This window comes from Ursus arctos, unplaced genomic scaffold (assembly GCF_023065955.2).
Source record: "Ursus arctos isolate Adak ecotype North America unplaced genomic scaffold, UrsArc2.0 scaffold_22, whole genome shotgun sequence".
Taxonomy (NCBI): domain Eukaryota; kingdom Metazoa; phylum Chordata; class Mammalia; order Carnivora; family Ursidae; genus Ursus; species Ursus arctos.
This window is the reverse complement of record NW_026622897.1, coordinates 943,576-962,903: the sequence shown is the minus strand read 5'-3', so window position 1 is coordinate 962,903 and position 19,328 is coordinate 943,576. Positions and strand designations below refer to the sequence as shown.

The 19,328-nt window shown below is 49.7% G+C and overlaps 1 protein-coding gene across 1 annotated transcript; it reads left to right on the top strand.

The window, feature by feature from the left end:
* Window positions 1–8,900: 8,900 nt before the first annotated feature.
* Window positions 8,901–18,920, top strand: MMP8 (matrix metallopeptidase 8). The gene is made up of 10 exons (XM_026505896.4): window positions 8,901–9,035; window positions 10,624–10,868; window positions 11,478–11,626; window positions 11,714–11,839; window positions 14,404–14,565; window positions 14,898–15,015; window positions 15,730–15,863; window positions 16,396–16,549; window positions 17,221–17,324; window positions 17,486–18,920. The coding sequence occupies exons 1-10, from the start codon at window positions 8,901–8,903 to the stop codon at window positions 17,584–17,586; spliced, it is 1,428 nt and encodes a 475-aa protein (XP_026361681.3). The 3' UTR covers window positions 17,587–18,920.
* The last annotated feature ends 408 nt before the right edge of the window (window positions 18,921–19,328 follow it).

Below are 19,328 nucleotides of genomic sequence, written 5' to 3'. Positions count from 1 at the left end.
TGCAGGGTGCTGGGAAAGCTGGGACATCAGTAACAGAGTGTCATCAGCTTGACCAGCAACTGAAGGACTCCAGCCTTCCATTCCCCCCCAGCCTGGACACCAGAAAATCAGACAGCAGCAGCCCCCAGAAACACTCAGAGTGGACACAGAATTTCTGAGTGGTTCCTGAGGGAAGGACCCACTGATGAGGATAAGAAATGAGAGCAGTTTGTGCAGACTTTCTCACCAAACACCCTGCCCCAAGCAGCTTCAGTTCTATTTTGGTCCAGCTCACAGAGAACAAGACCTTAACCCGTCTGCAGAGGCCAGGGAACCTGACAGTTTCATGGAAACATTTGTGAATACCCATATCTGACAATGGACTTTGACCCAGTATATATAAAAAGTTTCTGCAAATCAATAATAACATGACAAATAATCCAAATAAAAACGCACCGAAGTCTTAATCAAATCAAACTAGTCATAAAGAAAGATTAAAATGGCCAATAAACACATGAAAAAAGTACTTAACAGCATTGGTTATCAAGAAAATAAAATTCTTGTAAGGTATTATTATAAAACCACTCAACGTATGCCTATTAATGACTGACAGCACCAAACGAGGAGCTATAGTATTTTACCTCTCATACGATACGGAAGTTGCCCACAAAGTTAAATATTTACCTACCCTATGACCTCCTCTGCATATTCCCCTGGAATAGGTGAAAACACGAACATACGAGAAACTCGTTTAGCTTGCTTGGGAAGGTTCATAGCTTTACGAATGGTAGCCCAAATCTGGAAACAATACACTCATACAATACAGTATTTGGAAAAATGAGAGTGAAGGATCTATTAGTACACGCAACGGCGTAGATTAATCTGAAAACCATTATTCCACACAAAAGAGTACGTTCTCTTGATTCCCTTTATGTGAACTTCCTGATTAGGCAAAGTAATCTATAGGGAAAGAAATCAGAACAGCGGTTGGCTCTGAGGAAGGATCAGGATTGGGTGAGAAAGGGCACAGAGAACTTCCTAGGGTGATGGCAATGTTCTAGTTCTTGACAAGGCGTGAGTACGTGAGCGTGTGTCTGTAGAATTCACTGAATCGTGCACCTGAGAGCTGTACACGTCACTGTATTCAATACCTCAAAAATATAGAAGTGAAGTAGAAACTAACAGAAAAAGGAAGGCTTCGTCATTGTATAACTACTAAAACAATTAGAAACTGGTTTACAAGTCTTCCCACAAACACTGGCCCAGATAGTTTCATTCATTTGTTTTGTCAAAAGCTCCATTTCAAGGAATAGATCATTCCAATCTCTGTAAACTCTTTCAGAGAAAACGGTGTATATTCTCCCGTCAGCGCATACGGAGGAACTTTAGTCACTGTCTTATTAATACCACGAATGAGAGAAGGCTGCCTACATCACCGATACTTGGTCCCGACAGTCCTGGACGTCTGGCCAAAAATCAGGACGAGAAAAGTAACAACGGAAAGAACATAAAAATAACCTCAGGTATAAGGACCAAAAGGGAAGAGTCTAAATCACCATTATTTGTAGATAATTGGGTTACTTACCTAGAAAAGCCCAAAAGAATCAAAACTCTTTCGACAGCACAGACATTTCAGCGTTTCCAAATATAACATTGACATATAAAAATCACTTATATTCCTATACACTCACAATAAACAAGTCGATAAAATACAGAAAATAAAATACTAACAGCTACAGCAAAATCTGTGATCTATGTAGGAAAAAATCTAGTGAAAACAGAACAAGACCTCAATAAATAAAATTTTCGGACGCTATTAAAGATAAAGGAGAAAAGCTGAACATCGTATCCGTGTATGGAATGACCTAATACTCCAAAGATGACAATTTCCCCCAAATTAATTTATAAATGTAATGAAACTTCAATTAAATCCCAGTGGGATTATTTAGGAAACTTGCAACACTGATTTTGAAGTTTTTATGAAGGAACAAATACAAGGAGCTGAGAGTTTTGACAAAGAGCAAAGACAGAGAGAGTCCCATCAGACACGGGGACACGTCACGGAGTCACCGCGACAGCAGGCGCGGAGCTCATCCAGAAGCAGAGACAGACGCTGACGGGACCAAGGACGAGTCCAGACATGTCCTCGGTAGGACAGAGGTGGCATCACAAGTTAGAAGGAAGAACGTGGATTACAAAACAACGGCTTGGAGAAAACTCGCATGCCGTGTGGGAAAATAAAGACGGTTCTTGCTGTCGTCAGGCGTTCATGATTTATAGTGTTCACGTGTTTCCAGGTCTTCGCCTGCTGGACACATGGAAGGATCACACTTTCTAGGCCAGTGCAGGGGTTTGGGGTGGGATCACTAGTTATGGAGAGTGACTTGTGAGTGGAGGTGACATGTGGTTCTTCTGAGCTAAACCAATAACCCTCTTTAAAAACCCTAAACATTCCGGGGAGCCTGGGTGGCACAACGGTTAAGCGTCTGCCTTCGGCTCAGGGCGTGATCCCGGCGTTATGGGATCGAGCCCCACATCGAGCTCCTCTGCTGGGAGCCTGCTTCTTCCTCTCCCACTCCCCTGCTGTGTTCCCTCTCTCGCTGGATGTCTCTATCTCTGTCAAATAAATAGACTGGTGATGGGTAGTAAGGAGGGCACATATTGCATGGTGCACTGGGTGTTATACGCAACTAATGAATCATCGAACTTTACATCGGAAACCGGGATGTACTGTATGGTGACTAACATAATATAATAAAAAAAAATTAAAATTAAAAAAAAAACCCTAAACATTCCAAAAATACAGTAGAAATCTTTTGTAATCTTACTACCCAGCAATAAGCACCATCAATATTTTGGGTCACACGCTTGTAATATTTTAATGCTTATGGTTTTCTCTATAAATGAGAATATACTGTACACACATTTTTATCGCCCGGATCTTCCACGCGGCAAATGTCGTGATATGAAGCAGTCTCTCTGTTGTATCAAGTAAAAACGTACTTCTTGACCCCCAAGCACGTGGAGGCTCTGTGTTAGGCATTTTGGATTCATCGGCAAAACAGTGAGAGCTGTGTTTGTGGGGCTCACATTTCTGCTCGGGCAAGACAGATAAAGAGTAAATACTAGAACCAAAGTATGTGGGACGATGACAATGTCCTGGGAGAAAGCGCACAGGAGGAGGGGGTGAAGCGCGTCAGGGACGGGGAGTCAACCCATCTCGAAGCGTCACCAGCACTCAGCTTAGTGCTGACTGGAAGGGTTTCCCTCCAGAGGACGGGGACGTCCGGGGAAGCGGGAGCAGGCACCTGGACAGCTGTGGAAGAGGTGATGACCCAGGGCGGAGGCCCCGAGGTAGGGCGTGCACCCTGGGGGCCAGGAAAAGCCAGGGGGCAGTTGGCTCCGCTGCGTGGGGGGCGCCAAGTGAGGAGCAGAAAGTCCTAGGCAGGCGGCCGGTGAGCGGATATGCTCAGCGCAGCGTCCGGCACGGTAGAGGACCACGAAGCCAGGCAGGAAGTCCTGCTGTCCTCGCCACAGACGCTGGCGGCTCCGTCACCTCCCTTCCACTCTCGGCACAAATGCCAGCCTTCTCGCAGGGGCTACGGGGCCCCCGACTGCGGACACAGGTGGTTAGCGAATCTGCAACTGTCCTCTGCAAAGCTTTGTCCCGCTACCGTTTGCACAGCCGCTGTGGCGCGTCCGGACCCAGGGAGCATCCTCTCCGGCCTACGGGATCCACCTGCCGTCCTTCACCCGCTGGCCTCGCTGAGAAGCCGCTCTGCAGGGAGAAAGCTCCGTGTGCCAGTGCGCAGCCCTGTGGCCTCCAGACCGGCCTCAGCCACGGTAGGACACGCCGTGCAAGAAGCCCGTTCAACCACATGCGGCCTGTCGGTGACCTTCTAAGACCTCGACCCGAGACCGGACGTTAAGAAGATGCTCTTCAGCGGCTGGAGGACGACCCTGTGTGCTGAGGGGCTCTGGGGCCCCTCGGGGAAACCTCTCACCCCGTGTTCTCGCCTAGAGCCAACTGCACTGTCATGAGCTTTGGCTGGGTCTGTAGTGCCCGGCTGTCCCCTGAAGCGGCCTTGTTCCATCCCTGGCCTGGTCTCACTAAATGAGCTGGTGGCCAGCGTGGTTTCTGTGCGGGAGGCTGGCCGGCCACACAGCTGTCCACATGGACCCCGGGCGCCCCCTCCTGGCCTCACACGGCCGAGCCCAGCCCCAGCTCAGTGCCGGGCAGGTCCCAATCTCCTGGCGCCCCCGCCTGCCAGTCCAGCCTTAGGGCGTCTGAGTTGACACTGGGGACACCTCTCCTGCAGCAGGAACGACCTTTCATCTGGGAGAACACCTGGACAGAGGCATCAAAACGTGACAGCAGTCGCCTTTCCAGGAGGGCGTGCAGGGAGGTGGGCCCCAGGGGCGTCCCATTCACTTCTCATACCCTGAGTGCTTGAAATTGCTCTTTTTCACAGAAAAGTGTGTAGTCCTGGATTGCTAGCCTCTTTTAAAATAAATGATTTTCAAAGTAAGTCCTTGGAAGAGCCCATCAGTTGATGAACTTTCATCTGTCGCCTCCTTAGAGCCCACGGCTGTCCCGCGAGAGAGTCTCACAGCCATCGGCGGGGCTGCTGGTCTGCACCGCATGCGGGCTGTGGGCTGGGCACTTTCCACGCCTGCTTCCCGGCGTTCCCGGGATATGGGTGCCATTGCTTCCGCCAGGTGACACTTGGGGAAACTGAGGGTTCAGGACGTGCAGCGGGTTGTTCAGGACCTCACATCGGTAAGTGGTTCCTCGGGGATGTGAACCTGAGGCACAGAGGCCGTGGAACTTGTCCAAGGTTGAGTAAAGGGCACAGAGAGTGAAAGGTCAAGCCCAGGTCTCCAGACATCAGCCCCACATGCAAAAGAGAAAGTGGCCGCCTGGGAGGGCCTGCAGGCTGGCCAGCTCAGGCTCTCCATCCCATGTACTAGGCAGTCACACCCGGGAATCCCGCAGAAGAGTCAGAAGATGCCCACGGTGACCTCAGTGTAACCTCAGCAGCTCCGGAGGTGAGAGGTCAACCCCAGTCTATGACTTTGCTGAGCTTTAACAGAAGCAGCGTCAGAACTGGCGTTACAAAACCAAACCTGGGTCCCCAAACCCACTTACATGACACACCTGTTAGCTGTGTGACCTTGAATCATTCACTTAACCTCTCTGATCCTGTTTCTGCTTTAGACTTAGGAGACTTACATGAAGGTGACTTCACAAGGGCACTTAGGACAACGTGACTTACAACGGGTGTTGAGTAAACACTCAAACGATACATTCTTAGTATCGAAAGTCAGAATGAGGGCACGAGTACGTGCGGGTCGTGCTGGGATTCCAGGACATACGGACCCAGGTCCTCAGGTGCAATCACTCTGCACACTTTCGGACCACCCCTCCCTTCCCATCGAGAATGACTGTAGTAGGCAGAATAGGGGCCCTCAAGATGCCTACGCCCTAATCCCTGCCATCTGTGAATACGTTCGCTTCCATGGCAAAGGAGACTTCACAGGTGCGATGAAGGTGAAGGATCTTGAGAACGGGAGAGTAGAATAGACTATCCAGGTGCGCCCAATCCAACCACACGAGCCCTTAAACGTGGAGAACGCTTGCTGGCTGCAATCAGGGCAGGGAGTGCCGTGCGGAGACCAACCTCGCTGGTTTTCCAGCTAGAGGAAGGAAGGGGCCGCAGCCCAGGCATGCCGGCCAGCTTGGAAGCTGGAAACACCAAGGAGGTGGCTTCTCCCCTGGAGCCTGGGCAAGGGCACAGACGCTGCTGACATCTCGGTTTTAGCCCGGTGAGACCTACACCAGACGTCTGCCTGCAGAACCGTGAGCTAACACTGTCCTGTTGCAAAGCCGCTAAGCTTGTGGCAGGAGCCACAGGAGGGCCATGCCCCGGATTGGCCAGTCATAAGGGCATATGTGCTGTTTTTCTGATATTTTAGGTTAAAAGAAAAGTAAGTTGGGAAGCGTTGGCCGAGGCGAGAGAGAACAGGGTGCAGCGGGGACCGTGCGGGTGTGCGGCAGGAATCATTTGGAGGACTGCTCAGTGCAGGCGGGCCAGGCGTGGTGAGGAGCAGGTGTGCGGCGTATAACAAGGACGGGTTCCAGCGTCGAATACAGAGGGGTGCCTGGACCCATCACAGGGCGCTTATCGGGACTCTGGGAGACGGACGCCACCGCCAACTGTCCACCTAAGGGAAGAGGTAATATCCTCTCAGTGTTGCTGGCATGAGGCTCGACAGCGGAGAGGGGAGCAGATTTAGAAAACGCAAGGCTTAAGAAACACGCACAATGAGGGATCGCAGCCACAGGCCAGAGGGACGGACTGGGGAGGAAAGAGAACTTCGGCAAAGTCACTGGGCAGCTTCCCGTCTCCAGAAGCACCGAGCAGCTTGGCACGCAGATGACCATCATCCCTGGTCCGCTCTCGTGCGTCGCTGTCAGGACAGCCTGTGGACAGTCACGGACCATCCATCCCGTCTCACCCGCAACACCCTCCAGCTGGGAGGGGAAGATGCGGACACACGGAGGCTGACGAGCAAGGACGGGAGAGGCTGGCCAGGGCTCAGGGCAGCCTCCCCACCTGGGCAGGGCCGCCACACCTGCTCACCTGGCCTCGTCTGCCTGCTGAACCTGCTCCCACCTGCCGCCCGCGAGACAGCAGCCCCCGCTGTGCCCGCATGGTTGACGGGCGCCGCGTTACTCCCCAGAACACGCGTGCAAGGGGACGGCTGCTCTGTCTCCAGCCTGCAGCGGGATGGTCCGGGCTGCCTCCCACCCTCCTCAGCCTCCTTGCTTCCCCACCCGTCCCCGCGCAAGGAGGGATGTGTCTCCTCGTCTGGGGGAGGACCTGTGGCCGCCCTCAAGCCAGATTTCACCAGCTTTCACCCAAACTCTGTCCCACCCCTTACATGCTCTCCTGACACCCGGGTCTGTCCCTGACGCTGTGGCCAAGGTCAGACGTATGAACTTGGCTCAGAAACGACAAGGACTGCGCATCTGTGCCGGCTGTGCTCACTGCTGTCCCTCTGCCGTGTGCTCCGGCCAGCCCTCCAGCCTGGCCGCGTGTCGTCCTGTGATGCCCACCTGGTACCTTGTTCATCCCCACGTACCGCCCAGAGTTTCTCACCTCTCTGCCTTTGCTCTTTGCTTCTCCCTCCCCACCCTCGCTCACCCCAGTCTCAATGCCAACACTCAATCCATTGTCCAGAATTCACCTCGAGGGCCGGTCCTTCCACGAAGGCTTTGCTGCTCTGCCTAGAAGCACGTGACTGTTCCTCTTCTAGACCGTTGGCAGCAGAGGGCCTCACTGATGTTCTCCAACGTCCACATGCCTGGGCGCCGCCCCAGAGGCTCTGACTCAGGAGCTGGAGCGGAGCCCACTTATCTGTGTTTAATACAGATTCTCAGGAAGAGCCAGTTAAGGCCTGGTTTTGAGTTTTTCCTCACCGGGCGAGCAAAGGGGACACCAGGAAGGGCAGACAGGAAGGCACACTCGATCGGCTCTCTGAAGCTTTCATTACCCTAAGATGGGGATTATAACCGTCCCTCCTTGGGCTGCTCTGAAGCCCCAGGGACTAACACAGCACACCGGAGACACACTCTCGATTTTGAGAGTGCGTGAGAGATATCAGGAGGGACTTGAGCTGCTTACCGTAGCATCTGAAACAAAGGCATCATTTCCATATTAACCCATGTCCCGTACCCACATGTCGAGGCAGGCACTGATACACAAAATACCACCCTTGCAGAATACGTCAGTACGTGTAGGTGAGCACATGCAAAGATCGCACAGTGACATCATCTCATGCACGTGGAGTCAGAATAAGTGAGACCAGGTGACAGGATTTTGAAACATGCCCTTGGGCCCCTGATGGGCACAGCCACCTGGTCTGGAAACCCTCTCTTGAGACCTTTTTCCTGGAGCACATATACCCCCTCTCATTCCTCCTCTGTGAGCCAGACCTGGCTCCCGGTGGTTCCCCGCCTCGATCTTCCGCTCCGTCGTGGGCCAGCTGGGCGCCCATGTGGTAGGGCCTGATGGGGTCGCTGCCAGCTCTGTCTCTGCGAACACCTCACTTGGCATTGAGTCCTAGGCACCCCAACTTAGCACGTGACTCATACTGTGCTCTCACTTCTCTGGATTTGCTTTCACCTGCAACATGCAAAAATGCTAGCATCCCCAGGCCGTGCGAGGATGGCCTGACATAATACAGGTGCAGCGTGCGTGTCTGGGACAGAGTAAGTACCGACGGAGTGTTGTTGTTACCACCGTCAGCATTGCTGTCTTCTCCTTCCCACAGAAAACCCACCTTGCAGACCCTTCTCTAATACACTGTTGCCAGAACTGCATCCCCCAGCAGCTGCTCCAGGACCCCCCACAGACCTGCTTGGTGACCGCAGCCCCAGGCACACTGCGTACAGAGCTGCTTGCTCGGGGCCCCTCGGTCCCAGGTGACGACCGCCCATGTGACAACACACCTGCGTAAACACAGCCCCGGCACCTCTCCTACCTGGAAAATACCCACCGACGGCGGCTGACGTTACCTTCAGGAGTAATCCCCCATGCTTCTCCTCGACCACACAACTTTGCAAAAGTAAATCTCTAACCAAACACCCCAAGAGCAAAGATTTGCAAATTGCACTTTTTTTTTTCTGTTGAAAAGACCCCCCACACACACACCCCGTTCTGGAATATACTGAATCACATTATAATGTTGCAACAGCGTCAGAGTGTAATTAACCTGTGTTGCTTCACATTCCCCATGTGGCAATTGTTGAAGCCACGGCTTTTATAAGGGACCAGAAGAGAGGGCAGAGGCCGATCTGTGAACCGGTGACCTGGAGGCACTCTTGAGGCGGGGGTCCTACCTGAAGGAAGGTCGGGATGGCAGCGTTTGCAGAAAAGGCCCAGTTCAGTCTGCGGACACTCCCGGCCCTGCTGCTCCTCTCCGTGCCGCTGTCCCAGGCCTTTCCAGTCCCTGGAGGATCCCCGGAAGAGAAGAACGCACAACTTGTCCAGGTAAACGGACTCTCTGGTAGGTCGGGGCTGACGGGCTGGTTCTTAGGAAACTGTGTGGCTTGTTTCTTCTTTTTAGTTAAATCAGCCTGAAAGTGCCTTCTGTTTGACCTCAAGCATCTCGCGCCAGGGATCTAGAGGGTTCCCGGCAGGGCTCCTCAAACTCTGGGAAAACGCTGCTGCAGAGCAGCCTCCAGCTGGGGACCCCGTGGAGAAGGGATGGTTTTAATTACAAAACTAAATGATTTCCTCTCTCACTCACCTAAGATGTTCCCCAGGCATTATATGCAACCCAGTTACTCCTCGTCTGGGGTTTTCTGCAGGGACTTGTGCTCGTAGCCAGAAATCTCAGCTGGACCAGGGAGCACGAGGATGGGAAATGAGAAGGAACTAGAAGTCAATTCCTCGTGCAATGAGATTTCCTACACCAGATTCTGCTTATAAGTAAACATGTTTATAAACGTTTATAAAGCAAAACCTACAGCTATTTTCCATTTTTGTACAAAAGTCAGGCCAAATTTTGAAGAAACACCAGGGAATGCTGTCACGAATTTGTCACACACGATTTCCTTAGCATTGCAGTTTTAGAAAAGTATCATTCTCTCTTTTTTTTTTTTTTCCATTTCCTTTTTTCTTAAATAGCTCTTACGGTGGGAACAGTAACCCCCGGGCTGACAGCCAGAGCTCAGCGAGTGTTGACTGTGAACAGGACGCCCCGCTGAGCACCTCGTTCATCCGCATGGCAACCCCGTGAGGGTATTTTTATTCCCACTTTAGAGACTAAAGCAAATCTTGAGTCCGTTACATGACGTGTCCGAAACCTCAGTTAAACCGTGGCGCAGCTCAGATTTGAGCCCAAGCCTCTCTCAATCCCACGGCCTGTAAGAGCACAAAAGTGCCGCGTGCTGTGTCACCTGCCAAGTGACAGGTGTTCCCCGGCTGCATGGGGCGAGAGAAGCCTCAGAAGTGGTGTAGCAGCCCCGAACCTCTGCTCCCTAAGCACCTTGGCCCCTCCCAGAGGTGGTGTGGCGGGGAAAGGCTAACGCCGACCAGGGTGCTGTTGCCCTAACACCAATTTGGAGTTCTTGTGGAATTGTCAATTCTCATCTGAGAAGCAGCAGGGACGGTTGGGACCTGAACTGTCATCTTGGCCATTTCCCTCCATCTGTGCACGTCCGCGTCTTAGTGAGGATGATTGACCCTTCTCCATAGTGGCAGAAAGATAATGAAAAGAGCGTGTGCATCGATGCAGTTAGCACCTCAAGGAATCGGTACACACCAGCGCTCTTCAGTTTTTATAAAAAGGAGCCAGTCTCCTGACTGCATACCAGTGTGTCGCATGGGGCTTGGACCTCCTCCCTTAATAAGCCTCTGTTGTTACGTGTGAGCGCTAACTGGGGTGCCGAACGGAGGGGCTGTTCTGACCCACTGTCCCGTTCTCTCAAAGCCGACCCCAAATCTGCGTGGTTGCCCCCCGACTACCCGGTTACTAGCGTGTTGGAAGTTGCAGTGACACAGAAAGCACACAGAATGCCCAGGGAGCGGAAGGTGATGACGCGGCAGGTCCCCTCACACGTCTGTCTCTGTCCAGGATTACCTAGAGAAGTTCTACCAGTTACCGAGGGAAGGACTCCGGTCTGAGAGGCAGAACAGCCCTAGTGTGATCGTTGAGAAGCTGAAAGAGATGCAGCGATTCTTCGGGTTGGACGAGACGGGGAAGCCCAGTCAGGAGACGCTGGAGGTGATGCGGAAGCCTCGCTGCGGTGTGCCCGACAGTGGGGACTTTATGTTAACCCCGGGGAACCCCAAGTGGAAAGAAACCAACCTGACTTACAGGTGAGGTTCAAGGTCCAGAACCCGACAGGGTGTTTGTCAGCATTTGTGATGTGCCCGGCACTGTTCCAGGACGTGGGATCCATGGGAGACAGGAGTCCCTGCCCCGCACAGGCCAGAGTCTAGCGTGAGGGAGAAAGACCCCACAGGCTCTCCTCACCCCACAGCCTGACGTTTTGTCCTCCTCCTCCAGCAGTCTCAAGAGGACGAGGGCAACATTGGTGTCTCTCTGTGAACTCCATGTAGGACCCCACCTGGACAGACTAGCCCCACCTTCCTGATGATGGCAGCGATGTCCCAGTATCTGTTCAGTACTGCGATTCGCCAAGCACTGAGCTGAATGCTTAACGTGGACGTAATCCCCACAGCCACCCTATGAGAGGGCTAGGGCTACTGTTTTATGCTCCTCCTCTTATGAGTAAAGAAACTGAGCTTAGAGATAAGGAATGCCCTGTCCAGAGGTCCCTAACCCTGTCCACCCTCGACTCCTGCCCCCGCTCCTTAGACAGCTAGCTGGTCACATCTACCACTCACTCCCAGGTGCAGAAGCATGGTGTGCTGACGGCCTGCCCTCTAAACCGTAATGAGTCCTCCCATCTTCTCATTTTGAAGGATTATTAAGTACACGAAACAGTTGTCAGAGGCCGACGTGGAAACAGCTATCAAGAAAGCCTTTCAAGTGTGGAGTGATGCATCACCCCTGACCTTCACCAAGATCTCGCAGGGAGAACCAGACATCAAGATCGCTTTTGTCTGGGGAGGTAGGCTCGCAGCCGTCGTGCTCGGGTTGGCCTTCCCTGGCGAAGCTGAGACTTGGCGGGGACGTGATACAAACTGTCTTGTTTCAGATCATGGCGACAATTCTCCATTCGATGGACCCAATGGAATCCTCGCTCATGCCTTTCAGCCGGGCCAGGGTATCGGAGGAGACGTTCACTTCGATGCAGAAGAAACATGGACCAAAAATTCTGACAGTAAGTTGACCAAGGTCGTGTCACCCTGCAGCTTCTGAATAGGGTTTCTCACATCGGAAGCCTCTCCTGCACACACACACACACACACACACACACACACACACGTTACTGTAACATTTCAAACACACCCAAGCTGATCGTTTTAAATTTTTGCTACCCCATAATGCTGAGTAAATTTAGGTTTTAAAAAAGCCCTAAGGCCAATTGCTGACCTTGTTTCCCTAGGACAGAAATCAAAAAGCTACAGACTGTGGCTAAATCCTGCCTGATCCTATTTGTACAAATAAAGTTTTATTGAAACAGAGACACCCTTACTTGTTTATGTATCATCTCTGGCTGTTCTCACAGTGCAACAGCGGAGCTGAGTACTCACTACAGAAAGCACACGGGTCACAAAGCCTCAAATACTTACTATCTAAGCCTTCACAGAAGTTTGCTGACTAGGGCTTTAGGGTATGTGTTTCTTTGTAATATTCTGAAATTTAATGATGTTTGGAGCAGGTCCTTGTTTTTGGAAATCCAGAAACAATCAGGTTCATTTAGAAAGCAATCCCACTTAGAAAACAGCCACCAACTTTTTTGTTGAGTTATTTTGTCTTCACGGATCTCTTTTCCAGTGGTTGTTCCTACAGGACAAACCACCCCTTTCAGGAGAAGACTGATAATGAGTCAGACCACCTGAAGGGAAGAGGTGAGGATAAGGACAAGAATATCCAGACCACGTGGTACTTCACAAGGCCATGGGGCAACCACATGCCACAAAACCTGGTAGAATATAGGAAAGGAGCATTTTATCTTTGCTCGGAACCTGCCCCTCCCACCATTTTCTCAGCATGTATGTTGTGAGTGTTTATTCCACCCAAGTCCCTATGCTAGGAGCTGTGTGTACCCGAAGATAAATAACGCTCTCCCCTACTCTGAATTCCTCTCGCCCTCCCCACTGGTGCACGTGGTCGTCACCTCTTACTGAACTAAACCACCCAGATTCCCACCTGGTCTGTTTACCTCCAATCTCTGCTCTAAGTTTTCCCAGCACAGCAGCAGAATTTACATTGGGAAAGCCCCTCGTGGATTACGTTACCCTCCTGCGTAAACTTCCTGTGTGACGTTTCTGGACCACGACAGGTACCTTTCCTTGGATCAAAAGCTCTTGGGTGTTCACAAACTCATCTTTCATCCTGTCCTCCTGTTTTACGTGCAGCAGCCACATCACACGTTCACTGTTCCTACATCACACCACATGCTTCCCAACCTCCCTACGTTGGCTCACAATGCACCCCAGTCGCCCCTTCCAAAATCTGTCTCTGCTCCGCACCATGCTGCCTCTGTCTTGTTTTTCAGCTGGAAGTGAGGACTTCCTCCTCAGAATCCCAACAGCCTTTGTTTCTCTTTCTCAGCTGCTCTCCTCGTTGTCCTGTGCCATTCATGTCATTGGCGTGCATCTCCCCTTCTAGACTGTGCGTCATTACCGATTCCCCAGAGCCCCTCACAATGTGATCCAGGCGCTCAGAGAGGTTTTCTGAGATACATTCAGGAATGCAAAAATGCAAGGATGAGATGGTCAAGAGAAAAGTCTTGGAGCATGGGTAGAATTTCACAGGCTGGTTATCAACAGGAAGTTGAACGCTGTCCTCAGAGCCCAGGTCTTGCCATCAACTTGGATTTGGCCCCAGCTTGACTAATTACTAGTTGCAAGACCTCTAATGAAATATCCAAACTTTGTGGGCTTCAGTTCCTTTGCTGTAAAAATATTTCTAACAGCCCTTCACACAAATGTTGTGAGGACTGAGTCATATCACGCTTCCCCACATATAGAAAGTACTCTTTAAGAGGTGAGCACGGCAGACAGTGCACGGTGTGTCTGCGGGACGGCCGGAGTGAAGGGTTCACATCACACGTCACACCCTCACATGTCTGCTGGGCAAGTGAGGGGCTCTCACACTTGGCCACGGAGCTTGGGCTCTATCTGATGAAGCGTGAGCCTTGGAAGTCGGGTTCCCAGCTGGGGAAGGCACTGGGCTCCTGGAAGTTAAAGATGGGGGAAGGAGCAGGGTTTGTCTCTTTCAAACAAGGCGAACGTGGAGAATCCTTGAAGCTGCCTGGAGAACTCGGAATCAGGCAGGAGCTGGTGCTGGCTGACCGGTGATCAGGGAGGCAAAGCAGGTCCATCTGCATCCGAGGCTGTTGGCGGCCGGGCAGGCTTCTTCTCTAGCCACCTGTGCACTGAGACTCTCCTAAAGGGGCTGAGGGCCTGGGAGGCTGGAGAGAGAGCCTCACGAGACTACAGGGCCTGCCATCCCTTCTCTCAGCCTCAGGCCCACATCCACGCAATCCCAGAGTCAGAATAAAGGCCGTATTTCTTGCTTCTGAGATGGGATGAGAAGCTTCCCTCTCCTAACCTACAACTGCTACCTTCATTGCTTCCAGCTTCCACCTCTTCAGACAGGCATGGCAAGCGCCATTTCTCCAGGCTCTGTTGGCTTGGGAGTTGCATTCCTTGAGATCTTGCTGTCTCCACCCTTGGAGCCATTTGGAGCCACTTACCGCACATGCTTGCATTTCAGATTACAATTTGTTTCTTGTTGCCGCCCATGAATTTGGCCACTCCTTGGGGCTCGCTCACTCCACTGACCCGGGTGCCTTGATGTATCCCAACTACGCTTTCCGCGACCCCAGCACCTACACCCTCCCTCAGGATGACATCAATGGCATTCAGACCATCTACGGTAAGGTCACTGGAAGAACGGCACACATGCTGAGCTCTGCCCTTGTCTAGGATGTTCTTCGGGAAGAGGGAGAAGGATGGGATTAGGGTTTAAAACTAGAGGGTGGGGAGGGGGGAGGCACAGAATTCAAATTGTTTTACTTTACAACTTCAACTGGAATGATCTCTGAAAATCACCATTCTGATTTAAAACAATAATAATAACTCTAAGAGGGCCAGAGTCTGGTAGGCTTTCCCTTCTTGTGAAAACCCTTCGCCTTCCCAAGGAGCGTCTGACGTACTCCAGCAGTCACACTAGACTGAAGCTTATAAAAAGCTTTTTTTTCCCCTAAGGTCCTTCAAGCAACCCCATCCAACCAACCGGACCAACTACCCCCACAGCCTGTGACCCCAACCTGACGTTTGACGCCATCACCACCCTCCGTGGAGAAATAATATTCTTTAAAGACAAGTATAAGATTGAACTCCTTCTTCCTTTGACTTTATTTATGGGCATGACTTAAAGCTGGATTCTAAGCAAGTCCCATGTTACACATCGCTCAGCGTTTCCTTCGAAATCTATGCTTGTGCGCTTCATTGCAGTGAATCGTATCTCCTGGGTAACTCGAAACATCCAGGAAAATTAAAAAAAACAAAAACCGCAAACATGCAGAAGCATTCAGATGTGGGTGACAGCGTAGCAGTCCTGGCTCCGCTCCGGCGGCTCGGGAACGCCCCACGTGGGTTTACCAGACACTGAAACCTCATCCACTCCCACCCACGTTCAGTCCAGAAATGGGGACCATCACGTGACAAGCTGGGGGGCAGGTCGTCTCACTGGTTGGGTTTTTCCATCTTCCATTGGCTGCTTTGTGATTGTGTGATCGGGGGCTGATTCACCCGTATTGCTTTTGCTGGGATGCTCTGAATATTCTCAGCGTTTTGTAGAAACAGCCTTGTCAGGGCGTGCGGAGGGGACGGGGCAAATGTAATCACAGAAGTTCCCTGCTAGGACCTCCCCTAAGACCTGTGAAGTACCCAGCAGGTGAACAGCATTGCTGCATGTTGGCTACGGTGCTAGGAACTCCCTCCATGACATCGTCCCACCCTCCCTGCAGTCTCATCGGGGTGGGCGCTCGTGCGGGACCCAGGGAGGCTTCCTGCTCATGTCCCTGTGCTCTCCCAGGTACTTCTGGAGGAAACACCCTCAGATGAGAAGAGTCGAACTCAATTTCATCTCTCTATTCTGGCCATCCCTGCCCAACGGTATACAGGCGGCCTATGAGGATGAGGACAAGGACCTCGTTTTCCTGTTTAAAGGTAACTGCCTATGGTTTTCATCCTGTTTTAGTTGTCCCTGAAGTGAGGGGAAGACTTCTTTGTGGTCCCTTCCAGGGTGAGAGGAGGTGAGCCCATGAGAGCATGTTACCCTGGCCGGACTTGGTCAAGACACCTGGGTTGGGTCAGGTCCCACGTAACTGCTACGTGAGCTTGAGAGCTCTTCCCTCCTCAGCCTTGTTTCCCCCCCATAGAATGAGAACACCTGTAGTGTTCTTCCCTCCTCGTCCCAGGTCTAAGAGTCTCCAAGTCCCCGTGGCTGTAGGAGTGTCTCTGCATAGAAGACGCATGACCTGAGAAAGTCCCCCAACTCTGAGGCCCTGCTTGTCCGGCTGAGAAGCTGGAATTCTTAGCAGGTGCTGGGGAACCACCAGTGAACTTGACCACATTGGTCTTTTAAAGACTCTTTTCCATTGTTTCTGGGATGAATTTACACGAACACTAAGAAGTGATACCACATGATGTTATAGGAACAGAAGAACTTTATCTAATGTGTAACCTGACTCGTTGGCAGGCTGCCAGTACTGGGCTCTGAGTGGCTATGACATTGAGCAAGGTTATCCCAGGAGCATCTCAGACTATGGCTTCCCAAGCAGCGTCCGAGCGATCGATGCAGCTGTTCACTACGGGAGAAAAACCTACTTTTTTGTGAATGACGAAGTCTGGAGGTAAGGCAAACTATTGTTTCAGTTAGAGACTGAAATCTGCGTATTTACAGAACACTAACAACCAGGCTTCTGAAGGTTGGTGATCTCTGATAGGCATTCTTTTTCACAAAATGATCGATGTTCCCATGGCTTTTGAAGGTGTCATTTTTATAAAATTACAAAGTCCTCACAATGGTATTGAGGCTTCTACGTCAGGAAGCAGAGCAAACCTTAATGAGTTACCGGGATGGGATGCAAAGAAAGAGGCTAATTCTCAGTCAGGAATTGAATTCTAACACACTCAAGAAAATGCTCTTCGCATAGCCTACGAAATATGGTGCCCCATTGGTCTTATTACCTCCCTATTCGTGGGGGAGGGGAAGAGAGATAGAGACTGACTATGCACCCTTTAAGGAAATCCTCAGAAAATAGAAACCCTGCCTTTGGAAAATAACACTGTGCTAGTGATCAGAAGCTTGTTTCAATGTTACTGTTACCCGCACGTTTTATAAACAGGGATATACCTTTAGGTAGAGAAGTCCACCACTCTTAGGCCCAGGAAATAAGACATTATAAAGACCGAATGAGAAAATATGTGTGAAGACAGTTTGTAAGGTATATGCAATTTAAAGAAAACTGTGTCATTATATACTATACTGGTTTTAAAACGTGGGACATTTTTTTTTCATCAGATATGATAATGAAAGACAATCCATGGAACCAGGTTATCCTAAAAGTATACCAAGTATGTTTCCAGGAATAGAAAGCAGAGTTGATGCAGTTTTCCAGCAGAATTGTAAGTAGAAAAAAAAACCTAATAATAAATTCTTTTAAATTTTTAAAATAGCACATTTGCATTTAAATGTTAAATTGGAACAGGCATGGGATGTTTTCAGTTGAAAACATCTGAGATCTACAAGCTAATCCAATACTTAATCTTTTTTTTTTTTTTTACAGATGTCTTCTTTTTCTTCAGTGGACCAAGATATTATGCATTTAATCTTGGTGCTCAAAGGGTTACTAAGATTGATAAAATCAATAAATGGCTCAACTGCTGATAAAGCTGAAGCAAAGTCACACATGTTTGCATCCACTTTCTACACATGGAAGGAAAGTCTACATTGCATAACCATTTTCCTGTGTCCTATTTATACTTTTCTCAACAATAAGTAATGCTGTTTACTATCACTGTACTCACTGGACCTGCCTTCAGTGAAAATACATTTGGAGTGTCCTCTTGTCTCCAGGGCTGATTGAGTTCCTACAGATTCCATCTCAAGAGAGGAGGTGAAGCCTTCTTTGTCACCTCAATATTCATTATTTCGCTACTTGCTTACCTGACTTCTAAAATGCTCATATACGCCTAAATCTCCTTTATCTGCTACATATAATTCAGCACTGGGCTTTGATGAAATGTAGAGACTAGGAACAGCATGAACAGTACCTCTTGCCTTTACTGAAAATGTAGTGCTGTTTTCCACTTTTGAAAAAAAAAATGTTGATTCATGTTGTGGCTTGAATTGTGTCCCCCCAGGAAAGATAGGTTGAAGTCCAATCCTAGGTAGCTATGAACATACCCTATTTGGAACTAGGGTCTTTAAAGATGCGCTTAGTTAAAATGAGGCTATGCTGGAGCACGGTGGACGTACGGACAGGTGTCCTTGTGAGAAGAGGAGCAACCCAGACACATGGCGGACAAGGACAAGAGAACATAAAGACACACATGGGAATGATGCATCCATAAGCCAAGAACAGCCAGCAGCCACCAGCAGCCAGGAAGAGGCGAGGAAGGATCCTTCCCAGAGCCTTCAGAGAAAAGAACTTTGTGCTCCCGACTCCTTGGTTTTAGACTTGCAGCTTCCAGAACTGGGATAGAATAAACCGGGTTGGAGTTTGCGGTGCTGACTTATGGCAGCCCTGGGATATCCACCGGCTGATACAGTAACTCCGCTTTAAGAAAGTGAGTCAACACAAAACAACAAAGTCGAACCCTCAGTAAGGACTACTGTCGGCTTCCCCAAAAGGAGCAAAACGGGGAGGTACCGCTTTCTCTTCTGTCTCCTCCCAGCTCTGTCCTTGTAGAGTCCAAGCAAATGGGCTAGTGACTGGAAATGTTGTTCCTTATTTCTTTTTTCCCCAAGGACACTCAGGAGGGCACACTCTACCCATAAGTGGGATTTACTGTACAAACAGAACAGCGCTGGGCACAAAATTCAATGAATCTCATTAAATTAAACTAAGCTGAGATGCATACACTTGATAATGGTTCTTTTCTGTCAAGAACTTTAGGATTCTGGGACCCTAATGGCTAATTCAGACATCAAAATCATTATAATGTCATATTTGCAATTGTTAGAATATAATACAGCTTATTACACATTAAATAACCGAATTGTAAAATATATTTATTACATTCTATTTTCTTTTTCTGTTCATTTTTAAGTCTCATAATTAGTTTAGTAATTTGGTACCTTATTCTGCCTCAAAAATTATTAAGTGAGTTCAAAATAAATAAATGACTGACTTGTGACCTATAATTTCTTAAGACGCTAACACATAGTTCATATAAAGAATAAAAAAGAATGGCAAATTTTAGTATATTTGCAGCCATTAGTTTTCTTGTCAGAATTATAACATTGACAATTTTTAGATACTGTTTCCATTTATAAAATCTTTTGTAAATATTCAATTTCCTTTATAGATTCCCTCAAATATGTCAGCACATTTTTTTCTCAACTTATTTTATGAGATAAGAAGACAAGCTAGGATACACTATCATTCATTCATTCATTCATTCATT